At 30.9% G+C, this 17,930-nt stretch overlaps 1 protein-coding gene across 14 annotated transcripts in view; it reads right to left on the bottom strand.

Moving 5' to 3' along the window:
* LOC105193606 (protein TANC2) overlaps nucleotides 1-17,930 on the bottom strand; it is a 160,432-nt gene that overhangs the window by 58,968 nt on the left and 83,534 nt on the right. For 12 of the 14 annotated variants that reach the window (XM_039458190.1, XM_039458189.1, XM_039458177.1 and 9 more), the window contains 2 exons: nucleotides 3,818-4,188; nucleotides 46-160 (listed from right to left, as the gene is read on the bottom strand). In XM_039458190.1, the coding sequence (XP_039314124.1) occupies nucleotides 46-160; nucleotides 3,818-4,188 (486 nt within the window). The remainder of the gene's footprint in view (nucleotides 1-45; nucleotides 161-3,817; nucleotides 4,189-17,930) is intronic. The other 2 variants (XM_039458181.1, XM_039458188.1) reach the window with 1 other exon arrangement.

Here is a 17,930-nt window from a genome sequence, read left to right as displayed (position 1 = left end):
GTATTTTGACGCAAAAGATAGATTTGATCGCACAATTTGACGTACTTTGTATCATTTTGAGTTTTTGCCGATCTTGAGAGACAGAAGGGTCTACCGAAGCCATACTTTTTAGATCCTTAGCTATTGTAGTCAACGAGAGATTCTCTGTCGCGCCTCGCTGCTGAAAATAAAATAATAAACGATGAACAAGATTATGCGAATTTACGTGACCGATGTGTACCGATGAAATAAATAAGAAAATAAGAAGAAAAAGTTTATTTGAGAAAAAAGTATGGAGTAATTATTTATTATAGGGGATCCAGCTCCAATCATGTTGACCTTGACATATGTTATAGAGGCAAGAATACTGAACAACTTTTCCTTATAAATTAATTGGCGCTCTCGTACAGTTTTCGAAATATACTTAGAAAAAAGAAAAACAGTTTTTCTTAATCATTTCAGAAAATATTTATTTTACAAAAAATGTTTCAAACTAAAAATGAAGCCCGTGATAAGCTCTATTAGAAAGGTTATATACATATTGTTGTACTCGACGATACGGGCACACACTTCACTCGCGCTAGGACATTCGAACGCGCAACACAAAATGAATAAACACTCTTTACGAAAAGAACACAAGCTTTAATCGTGGAACTTTATATAATAAAATCGTAGCAGAATTATACAGAATATATCTTGACGGCTCCGCGTCCTGAAACCGAACAAAAGCCGGCCGCGCTTCTTCTGTCTGATCGATAGATCTTTCTTCGGCCAGCTTCTCAAGCTCGGCCGAACGGACACAACACATATTTTACCTAGCTTTAATACTTTAGTTGTTATAGAAAGAAAACTGTTTTAAAATAAGTTTTTTTTTTAATTTTCAATAGTTTTGCGTGAAAAGTAGATGCTTGGGCGGAGGAGGGGCTTCGTCCCTCCCCCGCAGCCCCTCCCGGTATTTTTTTTAACGTAACCTACCCCAGTCGGTCCACTAATGACGAGGTGGTTGCGGGAGGGGTAGGCCATCAGGCTCAAATTACGAGTTGTATTGGGTGTACAACTTAGTTCAGTCTGTTTTCAAAAGATGGCTCTACGTGCTATAAATGGTTGACGGCGACAGTTGATTTTTGCTGTATCGTGCAGTGTTAACATCTATTAACCAAATATTGTTTACAAACCTTTGAGTTTTGCATAAGTTTAATTTTCATTGCGTTGAAAATGTCGAGTTTTGTTCCAAATAAGCACCACTTGCAAGAAATTTTGATTTTCTGTTTCAATTGGAAGAAAAGTGCAGCTCAAACGCATTAAATGCTTGTGGAAGTGTATAGTGAATCTACACCATCGGATAAATCTTGCAGAAAATGGTTTCGGCGATTTAAAAGTGGTGATTTTAGTGTTGAAGACAAAGAACGTTCGGGTCAACTGAAAAAGTTTGAAGATGAAGAATTAGAAACATTAGTCGATCAAAATTTGTGTCAAACGCAAGAAGAACTCGCAAAAACATTGAAAGCTAATCAACAAGCTATTTCAAAACGACTCAAAGTCGCGGGATACATCAAAAAGCAAGGAAATTGGGTCCCATACGAATTGAAACCGAAAGATATCGGACGACAATTTTGTATGTCCGAAATGTTGCTTGAACGGTACAAAAAGAAATCTTTTCTGCATTGAAATATTACGGGGGACGAAAAATAAATTTACTACAACAACCCGAAACGCAAAAAATCTGTAAAGCCCAGCCAATTGGGAACATCAACGCCGAAGCTGAATATCCATGGTGGCAAGATAATGCTGTGCATTTGGTGGGATCAGAAGGGTATGATCCACTACGAGCTACTAAAACCTGGTCAAATCATCACGGGAGACTTCTACTGGCAACAATTGATCCGTTTAAAGAGAGCCGAAAAACGTCCAGAATATACGACCAAACACGAATCCATAATCTTTCACCATGACAACTCTCGGCCTCATGTTGCTGTTTCGGTTAAAAACTATTTGGAAAATAGCGGAAGGGAAGTTCTGGCTCACCCGCCTTATAGCCCAGACCTTGCCCCTTCTGACATTTGTTTCGATCCATGCAAAACGCTTTGACTTCGCGCTGAGCCCCTCCCCCGCCCAAGCATCTACTTTTCACGCAAAAATATTGAAAATTAAAAAAAACTTATTTTAAAACGGTTTTCTTACTCTAATGACTAAAGTATTAAAACTAGGTAAAATATATATATGTAATCTTTTTTATAGAGCTTATCACAGGCTTCATTTTTTGTTTGACATATTTTTTTGTAAAATCAATATTTTTTGAAATAATTAAGAAAAACGGTTTTTTCTTTCTTTAAGTATATCTCGAAAATTGTACAAAAGCGCCAATTAATTTATAAGGAAAAGTTGTTCAGTATCCTTGCCTCTATAACATATATATATATATATATATATATATATATATATATATATATATATATATATATCAAGGTCAACATGATTGAGCTTGGGGAGCTGGGTCCCCTATAGTAAATAACTACTAATTTTGTTATTCTTTGTTCCCAATTCCTCCCTTTTCTTCATAAAAGTGAGTTATAACTTTGTGTACATTCGTCTATAAGTAAAATCTCAAATCAAGATCAAAATAATCATCAATATACTTTTGATCCGATGTTAAAACAATTTGTCGATTCGATTTGTGGTTGATTTGACAAGTCATTAAATTTGTTCTGTTTAACTGAACTTTATTTTGATACTCTGACCAACAAAAATCCGTTTCTGCGTATGCCGTGTATAGGAGACGATGTAGTGAGCGAATGGGAAAAAGTTAGAAAAAAATGTTTCATTTAAATATATAATAATAAAGCGGGATATATATTTTATTAAATTTTATGTTTTTTCAAGTTTTATAATCAAAAATAAATGATTTCTTCTATAATACACAATTAATCTTTTCTTACGCTAAAAAACCATTTAACTTCGTCTTGCAGAATAAATATACTTTTTGAAGATAATCAATATAACAATATATTTTTCTTAAAGTATGCGTAATCACCTTTTAAAATCTGTTGGAAAAATCTCTCCAAATGTTTTTCTCTCAAAACTATGATTTAAAAAAAATCGTTTTTTTTCGTGAGTTTGTTCCCTTTTCTCCTAAATATTTCAAATATAATATATATTCAACTTCTTGATTTTCACACTTATTTATATTTTTTTAGCATATCGATTTAAAAAAATTATTCAAATTCTATGCATTATATACAGAGGTATACGCAATTAAAAATGATCGGGTGGCGTACATGTGTGGGAAAATATCGAATTCAATATAGTGTGTCAGCTGAGAATTAATTATATCATATTGATTTTGCTATGTTAGATTTAACATTTTAAAGGATTATTTTCAAGTGTTTTCTTGATTTTCAGTGATACAAGCGATAAAAAGTATGTTACTATACTTTGAGTAGTTAAGTAATTGAAACATAAAGGTGTGATTTCACGTAGCTATAATATCCAGATATTTACCCCTACTCTACCGAAATTTCCCATAATTTCCCATAATTCCCCATAAATCCCCATAATTTTGGTAGAGTGGAAGTAAATATGTGGATATTATATCTATATAAAATCGCACTTTAATTGTCACTAAGCAAATTATTATGAAAAATTATCGCTTTAATGCAAATTTTGATAATTTTCTTATAAGTTTAAATAGATAAAAATGTGTTACCATCGTATTCAGTTACCCCGTAGGATTAAATGTATAACTTATTCAATTTCAAATATCAATAAAATTTTAAAAAATTTTTTGGCAACATTTTTCCATTAAGACTGTGTTTTCTCTTGTAGAAAACAACATGCTTACGTGTATAATTCGCAACGGTAGATTATCCCTCGTAGTGATATTGGTACGTAGTCTAGGGCTGTTATTGAGAGAATTCATTGTCGACGGCTCATCAAGCCAACTATCCGTAGACGCATAGGTGGACATTGGAGCCGAGCAAACGTTCCCGAGAGATTGCTCTTCCAACCTGTCATCATTGTCGTTGAAATCGTAATCACGCAGGCAGAGTGGACAGATCTCATTGCGAAATAAACAGGAATAGCAGCGCTCGTGACCACAGGAATCAATTAGGCGACGTTTTTTTCCTTTGTCAAATGGCATTTCGCAAGATGGGCATGTAGATCCATCCAACATCCCCGTTGATTCGACCAACGCTCGTATCTGCGCCAAGTCTGTAAAGAACACAGTTGTTTTATTTTTATTTTCATTGATAACTCCTCCCCCCCCTCCCCCTTCCCTTTTTTGGAAATTATATTTAATTCAATGATTTAACTCATGAAACTTCCATTGCCGCGTTGTTCAAGATGTCAAAATTTAAAAGATAAGTGCGAAGTACAAGAATATATTTTATGACAAGACCATCTTCGGCAAATCAAAGTCAATGCTATTTTAAAAGTCGATGGTCATCCAACAATTTTTACAGCAGAAAAAGATTAGAGAAACATTGCAGAAATATTTCATTGCAACATTGTAGAAACGTTGCAAAATGCTATTACAATGTAGCTGTAATATTGCAACTGCAGCAAAATATCTACTTTTAGAAATATTGTTGATAGCGCAGAACATAGTTTTTAGTTATCCTGCAGAGATATTTTAACATCTCAATTATGTATTATTACATTTGTAATAACTCTAAGATTATTTTTTTTTTTTTTTTTAATGTTATTGTTGCAGTATATCTACAATTATCTTGATTAAAATCTTACATTAAAATCATTTAAAATCTTTCTACAATGCAGTATTTTGCAATATTACAAAGCTTCTGAGACCTCTTAACTAATAACTGCGCGTTTCCCTTACAAAAAAATACATTCAACATATAATACGTTCAAGTTTAAAAACCAATAAAGAAGTGTATGAGTAATTAAGTGCTAAAGTGTACCTTGAAAAAGTTTTGAAGTACGCAAAAATAAAAATAATTCAATTATAATAATCAGCTATTGTGTATTGGCATATTAGCGTCATTAAAAAAACGAGTGCTACTAAACGAATAATTCCCTAAGCAATTGCTAGAATTCATCACCTAATAATAGAAATAATAGGGCTAGTCACAATGTCCACGGTAGCTATAATACTTCCTTCTCTAATAATATTAATTTAATATTAAAACTAATAGTCACCTTAAGACTAATTCATGTATTGAATAAATAAATTTCAGTCTTATGTTTATCTTTCCAAATAAGACAAATTGATGGCGTCATATATATGAATTTTACAACTATTATAGAAAGTAAAGACAAAAGAGTTTGCTTGTGCTGTCTTCTTGATTATAACTTTTTTCTAATAACGTTTCATGCTCGATGTTATATTTATTCGATTAATTTGATAATCGTGGAAGTTTTTTGCACATTTACGCGTTAGTTTCGCTATCCAATGCATTTAATTTTCATACTTGAATCTGTTTGCAATCAAGCATGAATTAATTCGGAAACAGTCGAATGCGGAACAAAATTATGGAGATATATTTGTATTTGTCATAAACAAATACGTAGTAGACTCCGAAGAATGGTTCAGAGTAGATTTCGAAGAACAGGATAAATAGAATAAAAAAAAAATAAACAAACGAATGAAAAGTTAATTCCCTCAATGTACGGCAAACAGAGAAATGAGAAAAAAGGGAAGAAAAAAGAAGGAAGTCGCACGATCCCTCGTGCTGGTAATTCCGGGCGAAGCAGGTGCAACTTCGCGCGGCGGCGTGGCGGAGAATTGTCTGGGTTACCGTAAGCTGGGTCAATGCACTGAGTGTGATGTCTCGCTTCTCGTTTTCTCGGGCAGAGGTTTTACTGATTCACGCGTTTCTGTCGCAAGATAGAGTTTCCGCTATATTGTTTCGCCTTGCCTCGCCAATTAATATCTAATGGATAGGATCGTTTTTTGATATCTGATCAGATATAGATTGAATCATCTTTTATTTTTATTTTTTTGTAATATAATTGCCGATTATTAGTATTGATTTGTATTTGATTTTATATGACTTATAATAATATACATATGTTACATACTCGTGTATCATTCATTCCCTGTTAGGTAACTTGTTATATAAATATATGATGAAATCTTACATGAGAATTATAATCTACAAATTTTCATCCAATATAATAAATCTATCGACTTTTCTTTAGGTATGGGGATGTTACTAGAGATTAATGAAGAATTTTTGAATTTTTTAGAAACAACTTTAATTAAAGAGATGGCCAACTTATTTTTCGTGAGCATCACGGGCTGATCTTCTAGGGTAGACTTCTTCTTCTAACTGTTATTCTCAGCATCCTATTATACCATAACAAATTTTTTATTAATACTTTATTAGACAATGATTATTCTCTAAATATGATAACTTCTATCATCAATAAAAAATTATTGACTATATTATAATCTATCAATAATTTCTAGGGACCTCCTATACATCACCGATTGTTGCAGAGAGCTTTTAAAAAAGTTTCAATCTTTCATACAACACTTCTAAAAGAATTCTCAATTTGTCATCTGAAATGTTGTAACAAAATATTTCTAAAATCTTGTGATAAGAAATGTTGTAATAGAAATGTTTCTAAAATTTATTATATGCATAAATTTTCAAATTAGGCTTTTTAAAATAATGCAAATTTTCTGCCTGAGTATGTTAACACACCCAAGGACTGGACGAATAAAAATGTTCTAATTCTGGCGCTTATAGCGTGTTACTTTTAACGGGTGAGCGAAAACTATGTCCCTTTGTGGCGTGAGCTAAGTGTATGTAGAATGTAACAATGTCACATAAATGGAATATTATTAATATTTTACAAAACATAGGGCTAATGAACAAGCTAAATCGAAGTGCTAGTTATAACAATTTAATAAAAGTAAACGCAAGTATCAAACATTTTGACCATCATTCTTAGTGTTTGCCATTATCTTTATAAAATTATTTAGATAATTATCTAGATAAAGAAATAGCTTTATCTTAACTTTATCTAGATTATTATAATATTATCTTCATATTTATCTTAGATAAAAGAAATATTATTTTTTTTCAAATTGTCTAAAATAACGCGAATAATAACGCTAATAAAATATTGTCTTTAGTCTCAGCATCTAAGTTACCATTTACCCTAATAAATTTTTTCAGAAGTTGCTTTCTGAAATTTATTGTTAGTAGTAGCAAAATCTATAGATTTATAATAAGAACAATTAATATGTAATTAGTTCAGGGCTCTCAAAATTTAAACAATTAAAAATTGGAAATAAGATTATGTATATATGTCAGCACGGGTATAAGTGTGCAATCACAAATATTGACATTATACTAAACATTTATTTATTCTAATTACAAAAACAAACGTTTTAACTCATTTTGGAGTCATCCTCAAAACATTCGTTTTTGTAATTTAGAATAAATAAATATTTAGTATATTATCAATATTTGTGATTGCGCACTTATACCCGCGTTGACCCTCGTTAGCCACATTTCCAATTTTTAATTGTTTATATAATATGAACTATAGATTTTTAGATCAACAGAAGTGGAATATAACAATTGTCCCAAAACTATAAAACTCGACAACTTCTACAAAAAATTTAGTTAGTCATTATATAATGTAAATTATATTTAGATATTCCTTCTATTTAATTTTTATTTTTATTTGCGTATAATTGATTTAAATTCAATGGATAATATTTTTTGTTTGATTAAATTATTTGAAAAACTTTTGTATTTAAAGAATAATGATTTAGAAATAAAAATATAAACATACTTTACTTATTTACGTATTTTATCCTAAATTCTTTTGCTCAATAACAATATTATCTAAAAATTATCTAGATAAAACTATACATATACTTTTATCTATTATCTAAATAAAATTAAATCATCTTTATCTTATCTAAGATATATTTAAATGTAATTCTTATCTTTATTTAGATGAATTTTAAGTAATTTAAGCACAACACTAGTCACTGTTAGTGACGTACCATATTCTAAATACAACAGTTCAAACGTAATACATAAAGGACAAATTACAAAAATTGTCATTTTTTCAATTGAATTAGACAATAAACTTGTTGCATCATAAATATGTCCTACTCTCTAAATCTCATTGAATAAAACGTCACTCTAAAATAGTGGCAATTAGACCAATGTAATTTTTCGATTGATTTTTAACTGTACGAAATTTAGAGAGTAGGCTGTCCAACAACGTGAACCCGAGCAAGATTTCTAAATGTGTTTTTATGATATGTAAAAGTTAGTGTTTAAAACTACAATTTGTTTTCGTCATTAATAACGGAACATAATTTACCTTAAGGCGATGCTAGACCCGTGCTTATTTTCAGACACTCATATCTTTGAATTGGCTTTACAGATCTCAAAATCCTTTTACACAATTAAAGTAGTGACAAAAACACACCCCGTTAGCTATAATTTGATACGAAAAACAAAAGTTGATTAAAAAATTATAGTTTACCCACCAAACACAACGTTACATGTAACGTAAATGTTAGTTGTAATTTCCCACTCAACAATGTAACTGTTATATAACGAGTGTGTTATATAACAGTTATATTGTTGAGTGGGAAATTACAACTAACATTTACGTTACATGTAACATGGTGTTTGCTGGGTAATTATCGGCTTCTGCAGCCGACTTGTGATAACATGTGCCCCATATAAAAGTTTTAGACATTGTGTGTATGAAAAAAGTAGTTAGCGAGATGTGAATTAAATGAAAGAACAATACGACACTCGCAAAATGATTCTAGAAGTTTTAGTATAAGAGATATAAATGTTTAAAAATTGTTTATATAATTTTCACGTTTATCGGTACGAAGAGCAGAAATTGCAATGTGTTTATGGTAGTTCAGAGATCTTGCATTAGATGTGCTAATGTCAAAAGAACAATGACAGATGAATGCGTTTGACAAAAAGCGCTAGCCTATCCTCCTTACTCTTCACTTCAAGCGCAACCCTAGTCCGTTGAAGAAAAATCTGCAACAATCTGCAGTACCGACGTCGAATGAGTTCCACCATCAGTCCAGCATCGCCTTTAGGTAAATGTACTGAATTATGCCACTGACCCAAATAATTTGTTTTGTGTTCTTAATAAAACACAGATGATACTAATAAAAGTATCTAAATATTATCAGATAGCAGTCAAAGTGCATTAAATGGGCCCCATCGAAGTAAATAAATGCATATAATGTGATCTTTTGTGAAAAGCGGTTCCCAAAAACCAATGTCAAGAATCTATCACTTTTAACTATCTATGGCTAAATTCATTCTTAAATTGTTATGACGACAATATAATCTGTTAAAAGATAAAATGAAGTAATTTTGAATTGTAATACAAAATATTAGTTTTGCATGAGTAATATATTTTAAAAAATGATAAAATAGTAAAGAATTATATAATTATATAGTTTTTATAAAATACAAAGAGAGTGCCAACACACAAATAGAATGGCGTCATTTGGTATATATTAGTGGTGTAAATCGGTACAACCTGGCGTAATTTAGGACATTTGCAGTCCATACTTAATTCTTTTGTATATAGAAATATTTTGTACATAGAAATATTTTTATATATTTTCAATTTTTGTATACGTTTTTGCTAATTTATAATATTAACTTTAGATAAAATTTATAGTCCTACCTAACATCATTTATTTATTTTTTTTTTTCAAATAACTTGTCAAAAATTAATTTTTGCTTAAAGCGGCGTAATTCGGTAACATTTACCTTATGTCTCATCAAATTGCTTAGAAAATATTAAGCTGTAAATATAATATCTATTTAACGGAAATAAGAAAAATAAACTTTTCAAAAGGAAGAAGAAACAAAAGGAAAACATTAAATTTAATATTTAATGATAGGAATTTAAAATACAAATAAGCGTGATCAATAATTTATAAAAGAAAAAAAAACAAAAATTTAAAAAATAATAATAAAATTAAATTAATCAGTACCTGATAGCTATTAGAAATGAAACCAGAAGAAGAGAAATAAAAGAAGTTTATAGTTAATATTTGCCAAAAAACAAAAGTAGCAAAGGAAAACAGTGCAAAAATAAGACGAAATGCTGTATGAATAGGGAAGAATATACATGAGTTTAGGAAGGAGAAGCAAGGTTGAGAGTAGGGATCTACGCATCTGAGACGTTCCGTATCACTTTGCTTTTTTAATCCTATCTGTTGTTTTTTAATGTAAAATGTTTCAGAAATTGATCTTTTAAAAAGAGAAGGCTTTGTATTTAAGATTCCAATATGTTCTCAATCAAAATTGTGATTTTTTTCTATCCTATGATTAAAACTTACAAACGAGATACATTTTTTTCAGTACATTTTTTTACATCTGAAAAATATTCACGAATTCTTGGTCTAAGTCGTTTCTTGATTTGTCCTACGTAACTAGCTTCACAACCTACACAATTGATTTTGTAAACATTTTGGTGTAAAAGCAATTCAATTTGATCTTTCTCCATATACAGTGTGGCCTCGTATAAGTGGCCACAACCTGTATCATAGACTAAGGTAGACGGAGCTTATACTGTTAGATAGGACAGGGGTGGCGCTGAGATTAGCGGTAAGGGGCGACTACCAGCACATCGGTTTGATTCGGAATTGTTCGGAATCATTCGGCTCTTAGCTGTCACTTCAAACTGCATACAGCTTCATTGCATTTTGCGATTATTCAATTATACACTTTCGTGCTTCTTTGAATATTTTACAATGAGTTATTGCATTATATCTGGGTTGAGTAATCGGAATAACTGCAAAAGAAAAAATTGGGAGCAGCAAGAAAAAGAAACAGAAAAATTTTCATTTCATTTGTAAGTTAAAATATATCTATTGGTTAATTTTTTAAGTTTGCAAGAAATTTATTATTTAATTAAAAAATTATGTTTATACGTATTTAAATAATAATAATAATAAGGTATTTAAATAATTTGTAATTTTTAGATTACTAAAAGATATTAATAAAAAAAATAAATGGCTTGAAGCATTAAACTTAAAATATTGGTGTCCACCGAAAAAAGCAGCTGTGTGTTCTGCGCATTTTAAAGAACAAGATTATGAATCACATATAACATTAAAAAAATTAAAGATAGATGCTTTCCCACATGTTAATGATCAATGTTTCTTTAGTAATCATTTATTGCGATGCATTATAGAATTATATGTTAAAATAAGGTTAACTCATTATATAAAAAACGAAAATTTAAGTGACAGACATACATTAAACAAATTAATTATATTTAAAGGCCAATAAAAATCAATAATAAACATATATTTTATTTCATGTATTCCTTTATTACATTTATTCCTTATTCAATTATTACTCAGACCGTAGTTTTGAATATAGCTCCGCGTAATCACGTTCTTCTGGCATATCCCAGTTTTATATAAACCCGAACATAGCCGAACGCTGCGGAAATAGCCGAAGAGCTGGTAGTCCCTCCTTACCGCTAATCTCAACAACCCTTCGTAAAAAGGCTCCGTCTACCTTAGTCTATGACCTGTATACTAATATAAAATCTTTTAATGTTTTTAAAATGGTGAATGTTACCATGTGATATTTTGAAATTTTGATGTCAAAATAGAGATTTATTATAATTAATAGAATATTTTCTCTTTTGTTTTGTATTAAAAATCACATGTAATAGATGTTCAGCAATATACAGCAACGCAAAGAAAAATAAGAAATTATATAACAAAAAAAGAAATAGAGGAAGAAAAGAGTTTAAGAAAAAGAAAGATGAAGAGAAAGAAGAAAGGAAAGAAGATAGGAAGAAAAAAAGAAAAACATGAATGAGAAAGGAAGAAAAGAGCTTAAAATAAAATATGAAAAAAAAAGCAAATAGAAAAACAAACATCAATGAAATAAATGAAAGGATTTTTTATTTATTGTTAAATTAAGGTTTTTTCTAGTTGGAAGAACGAAAAAAAGATCCATACTTTTATTGCATTTTTAAATCCTACATGTGTGTAAAAAACATTGAAAAACATTGGTCAAGAAGTAAATATCAATATACAGGACAGAATTGATCATTATCAGCATCTTAAGAAAATATTTCTTGCATATTACTGAATTAAAAAATTGATTATTATTTATTTTAAACGACACTGCGTCGATGATCTTGATTTTGACATATGTTATAGAGATAAGGTACTGATCAACTTTTTCTCATAAATTAATTGACGGTCTCGTCTAGTTTTCAAGATTTACAATATATACATCAAACGCATTTTCAAAATTTTGTTACTGTCATTATATGACACCTTGTGTATGTTAAGTAGTGTATATACGAGATATGGACAAAAAGTTTATGCACTGAATATTTTTCTACCGATATGGCAACACTAGGCTTCTATAGTATGCTGGTTTGACGTCTATCTAGGGGTATTCATTGCACGCATTTTTTGCGCGGTCAAAATAAAGCAAAATGTTTTAAACGAGTAAAAAACCAACATCAAATTTTTTACGAAACCAAGTAAAAGTAGACAGAAAATTCTTAAAATATTAGAAACTGTTTATAAACAGTCCATCATGAAACGTAGAATTTTGGATGAGTTTTTTAATTTGTCGATAGATCAATCGGATTATGAGCAACTTTGTTCTATAAAAGCTGCATTTGCGCATAATATTATTGATCAATCAATGAATAAGAAAACGCGCCTTGTGACCTCTATTAAGCTGGAACCCCCATCATCGAAAATCAAGTTCTTACTTAGTCAAAAAGTTAGTGCTTTTTAGGTGCTAATTTAGTACCCTAGTCCGATTTTTGGTGCTCAAACCGTTTAGCAATAATTACAAAAAATGGGAAGCGGGAGTGTAGCTTGATGACAAGCTAGATCCCTTATAATAAAAAAAATATATATAGTGGTCACAAAAACAAAACAAGTACACTAGAATTTAGTACTAATGTAGTGCTTAAAGAAACGCGTAAAATAAATTAAAAATGTATAATTGTTTAAAAAAATATCACTGTATACCCAGCACAGCATTGCGAGAACAATATTTACAGACCACAATATTCGTATGTTCTCGATACTAAAATAACATGGAAAACACAAACAATCGAAATATAATAAGATTCAAAGTTATTAATATAATAACAATTATTAATTCATCCTGTGCGATAGCGCATAAAATAAGTTATCAGATCGTCGAATTTGGCGCTTGTAAAAATTATATACTAAAATGTTCCCTAGACATCGGAGTTTCAAAATAAATTGATTGCAAATTCGGTGCTCACAGCGAAATTGTTGTAAATAAATTATTTATGCGCAGAAAGCACGCGCCGCAATCTAACTTTACACTTCAAATCGTCAGAGAATTTGGTGCTCGTAAAAATCTTATACTAAAATATTCTTTAGACATCGTAGTATCAAAATAAATTAAATGCAAATGTAGTACTCGCTGCAAAATTGTTGTAAATAAATTGTTTATGCGCGAAGAGCACGCGCGGCGTTCTAACTTTACTCTCTAGATCGTCAGAGAATTTGGTGCTGGTAAAAATCTTATAAAATGTTTTATAGACATCACAGTATCAAAATAAATTAATTTCAAATTTGGAGCTGCAAACTGCTGAAAAACAAATTGTTTATACGCGGAGAGCATGCGCCGCGCTCTAACTTTACTCTCCGGATAGTCAGAGAATTTGGTGCTTTGAAAGAAACTTACGCACAGTAAGCGCCAAGCACAAAGGCGCATGAATCATGAATTTAAAACTTTTTTTCAAATTATTTCAACACTACTTTTGCTAATTCCCAGCTCAGCAACGATCATTCTAGTGATGATGCGTTGGTTTAACATCACCAAATCGTGAACATATTGAATGTTTTCATCAACACATGACATTGAAGGGCGACCCTCTCATGCGTCATCATCAATGCTCTTTCGCGTTTTCTTAAACTGATCCGTCCACATAAGGCGATCTCTATTAAGGTAGACCCCCCCACCAGCAAAAATCAAGTTTACTAGGTCAAATATTTAGTGCTTTTTATGTGCTAATTTGTTACCCTAGTCCGGAATTTTGCTCAAGCTGTTTAGCAACAATTTAAAAAAAAAATGAGGGAGTGCAGCTTAATGGCAAGCTGGACCCCTCCCTCCCCCTTCCATACAAACAAAAACAGTAGCCTCTAGGCAAAAACAACTATGCTAAAATTTTTTGCTAATTTGTTGCTCTCATATAAAACCAAAATAAATATAAAATTGTTTCGTAAATATCATTATGCGTAGAGCTCGCGCACCGCGCTCTATCATCCGTCACCTGATCTCTAAATAATTTGGTGCTTGCATAGTAGTATACTAAATGATAGTCAGAAATCCTACTACTAAAATAAAAGCAATTTCGAATTTGTTGCTAATTATAACTTATAAATAAAATATTTTGTTATGCGAGGCGCGTGCTTTCCACGCACAAAATAATTATTTTCAACAAGTTACAGCTAGTAATAAAATCTCAATCCTATACTAAAATGATAGTTAGACATTTTACTACTAAAAGAAATAGATTTTAGAATTAGTTGCTAATTATAACATGTAAAACATATATTTTTTTATGCGAACCTTGTGCTTTTCACTCACAAAGTAATTATTTTCAACAAGTTACAGCTAGCAATAAAATCTCAATCCTATACCAAAATAATTGTTAGACATCTTGGTACAAAAGATTTTGGAATTTGTTGCTCGTTTTAACTTGTAAAGAAACAATCTTATGCGCAGTGCGCAGTCTTCACGCACAATGTAATTTTTTTCAACGAGTTACAGCTAGCAATAAAACATCAATCCTATATTAAAATGGTTGTTAGACATCCTACTACTAAAAGAAACAGGTTTTGGAATTAGTTGCTAATTATAACGTGTAAAGAAGATATTTTGTTATGCAAGGCGCGTGCTTTCCACTCACAAAGTAATTTGTTTCAACGAGTTACACCTAGCAATAAAATCTCAATCCTATATAACTTGATGAAAAAAATTACTTTGTGCGTGAAGAGCGCGCGCCGCGCCTAAGATTGTTTCTTTACAAGTCACGACGAGCAACAAATTCCAAAATCTATTTCTTTTGTAGCAGGATATCTAACAATCATTTTAGTATAGAATTAAGATTTTATTGCTAGCATAGTTCTAAAAAAATTCTAGCATAGTTGTTTTTGTCTATGGGCTGCTGTAAATATATTTTTTTGTATGGAGCGTCCAGCAGCTTGCCATTAAGCTGCACCCCCCCCCCATTTTTTTTAATTGTTGCTAAACGGCTTGAGCAAAAAAATTTTGACTAGGGTAACAAATTAGCATATAAATAGCACTAAATTTTTGACCTGCAAACTTTAGTGCAAACTCAATTTTTGCTCGTAGGGGATCCAGCTTAATAGAGCTCTGAATTTCTATAAATATTATAAGGAAAATAATCTTTTATTTATATTACATATCAAAATAAAGTATAACAATCAAAAAAAACATAATCGATTACTTTAGTAAAAAAAACTTTGGTAGATACTATGGATCACTGATAGCACGTCTGTACAGTCGTGAGCTAATACAGAGCTAAAGGTTGCAACACGTTTTCTTCGATGGTTCGATTCTTAATTGATTGGATCTACAGGTAAGAACCAATGACGTTCGCCATTCGATAAGCAAGTCTACATTCCAAAAACAATCAAAGAAAATGTGTTGCAACCTTTTAGCTCACGACTGTACTTCACTTTCGTTTGTTGCTGGTTGAGACACGATTGACGAAACGTCGTTTAGTTGATAAGTTAATACTATTAACAATTTTTTGTAAATGGAAGGAAAGCTGAACGCTTTTGTTTATTATTTACCGAATAATTAAAGTTAAATAATCAAAAAACCTGGGTCTTAAAAAAATCACTGTAACTACGGAGGGATACACTGTTAAATCTGTAGTGTCAGATTTGACTCAAATTGAGTTATTTTTAATCGTATCTAGAAGTTGCCACTGCTCCTACTAAATTTATAGTTATTTTAACTGAAACAATAGTTAAGGGGTAACACCACTGTAGAATTTTTGAAAAATCGATTTTTTTTATTGCTTTAAAAAATACTTTGAACCTTCTAGAATGAAATAAAAAACGTCTTACGTCTGTTACAAATTTATTTTTCTGAAATTTCGCGCTCTTAAGCGTGTTGAGCTGCTCTAAAACGACTATCTACGGCGCATCGACACCTGCTCGAAGAGTACAGCCTAATAACTTATCAAACCTATTTACGAGGAGCTAAGCCGTGATGATTTGAAATCGTTGTTTGGAAGGCTACACTCAAAATAACAACGTTTCAATGCTGCTGTATGGAACTTGGCCCCAAAATCATATTCAAGCGGCAAAAAAGTATTGTGTGCAGCGACTGATATTGCTGTGTGTACCTTTAATGACGGTTTAACAAATATTTTACGGATTATGCAAGTTTTGGAGCTGGATATCGGCTATCAAGCATACAATTTTTGCCTTGAAGCCAATGCGACAAGGATCAAGCACGCCGAGCGGTCTTTGACAGATGCAGCAAAGGAGGCACGCACCAGCATACAATCGTCCCGGAAAAAAAATGAGGAAGAATGCTTGAGTAAAGAAGGGATGCTTTACGGTCCTGAGATAGCAGATTAATGGTAAAAAATTTCAAACAGTCACATTTTTCATATTTTTACGTGCAAAACACGTCTGTAAACTTTAAACGCGTTTTTCTCAAAACATGGTTTTTTAAAACGGCACGCAGCCGAGCACGCAGCATAACTGAAAAAATTTTCATTCTTTTCAATCAAAATTTTAACCACTTTTTAAAATAACATTTCGAAAAGAAACACGGAATTTTCAATAAGTTGATTAGAACATTGTTTATTGACAAATAATTGCCCGTTTTTTTCATCAAAAATGGAACTTTTTTTTTAAATGCTTGCCAATTACTCAAAAATAAATATTTCTCAAATTCCATACGTGTTTCTCTAGCTATATTCATGTAGATTAAAAAAAATTTTTTTTATTTTGTTCCAGATAAATATCTACGATGATTCTACTGCGTGCCGCAAACCATTTTAAAATAAACACGTCTTACGACAATGGCTCTAACGTTACCATTTTTTAATATTTTTTAATAAAAAAAATTTTATGAACACTTAAAAACATGTTTAATAACATCCTTAAATATTATTATCTTCTTACTTTTCCTTCCATGCAAATAAAAATCGCAAAAAACCTTTATTTAGGCCGTCTACAGTGGTGTTACCCCTTAAATAATTTAGCTACAAAAGTGTGTTAAATTTGACTAAAACTAAGTTTATTTTTGACTTATGGCACTAGGTTAAATAACCATAGATGTAGTTGTTTTTTTGAACACATGTTTTGTGTATGGTTACACTGACAGAAAAGAATGCAAATTATAGCTGCCTGAATTATAATATTCTATCTTTGATGTATAGTTATATCTACTATATTTATATGGTTTCAATATTAAAAATTTAAAAAGGTTAGTTTAATCATAGTAAGTTGTCAAAATACATCTTTTACTTGATTTTTTTTCAAAGAAATTTATCGGAAAAATTATTACTGTAATAGAACATCAGTGGAGGATCTCATAATGCTCCGTCTTTTATACCATTTTATGTGTTTCCTTTCTTACGAGAAATAGGACGCCATCGCAGTCATCTAGTTACGGTTTTGTGTACTACAATACACAAAGAAAAAAGTACGTGATATCTGTAACTATAATTCAATCATAGATAGGGTTGAAAGAAATAATCACATAGATGTGGTTGTTTTTTGAAACACATGTTTTGTGTTAAAATTTCTATAATAAAATTAATTTTGTCACATACGTAGTTAAGAATAACTAAATACTATTTAACTCAAAAAATTGGTTCAAATTTAACCCATTAACATTTAACAGTGTAATGTTTAGATTATGCATGAACATACTTGATAATTATATTTT

This window comes from Solenopsis invicta, chromosome 16 (assembly GCF_016802725.1).
Source record: "Solenopsis invicta isolate M01_SB chromosome 16, UNIL_Sinv_3.0, whole genome shotgun sequence".
NCBI classification, from domain to species: domain Eukaryota; kingdom Metazoa; phylum Arthropoda; class Insecta; order Hymenoptera; family Formicidae; genus Solenopsis; species Solenopsis invicta.
The sequence above is the reverse complement of the archived record's forward strand: the minus strand, read 5'-3'. Positions and strand labels throughout refer to the sequence as shown.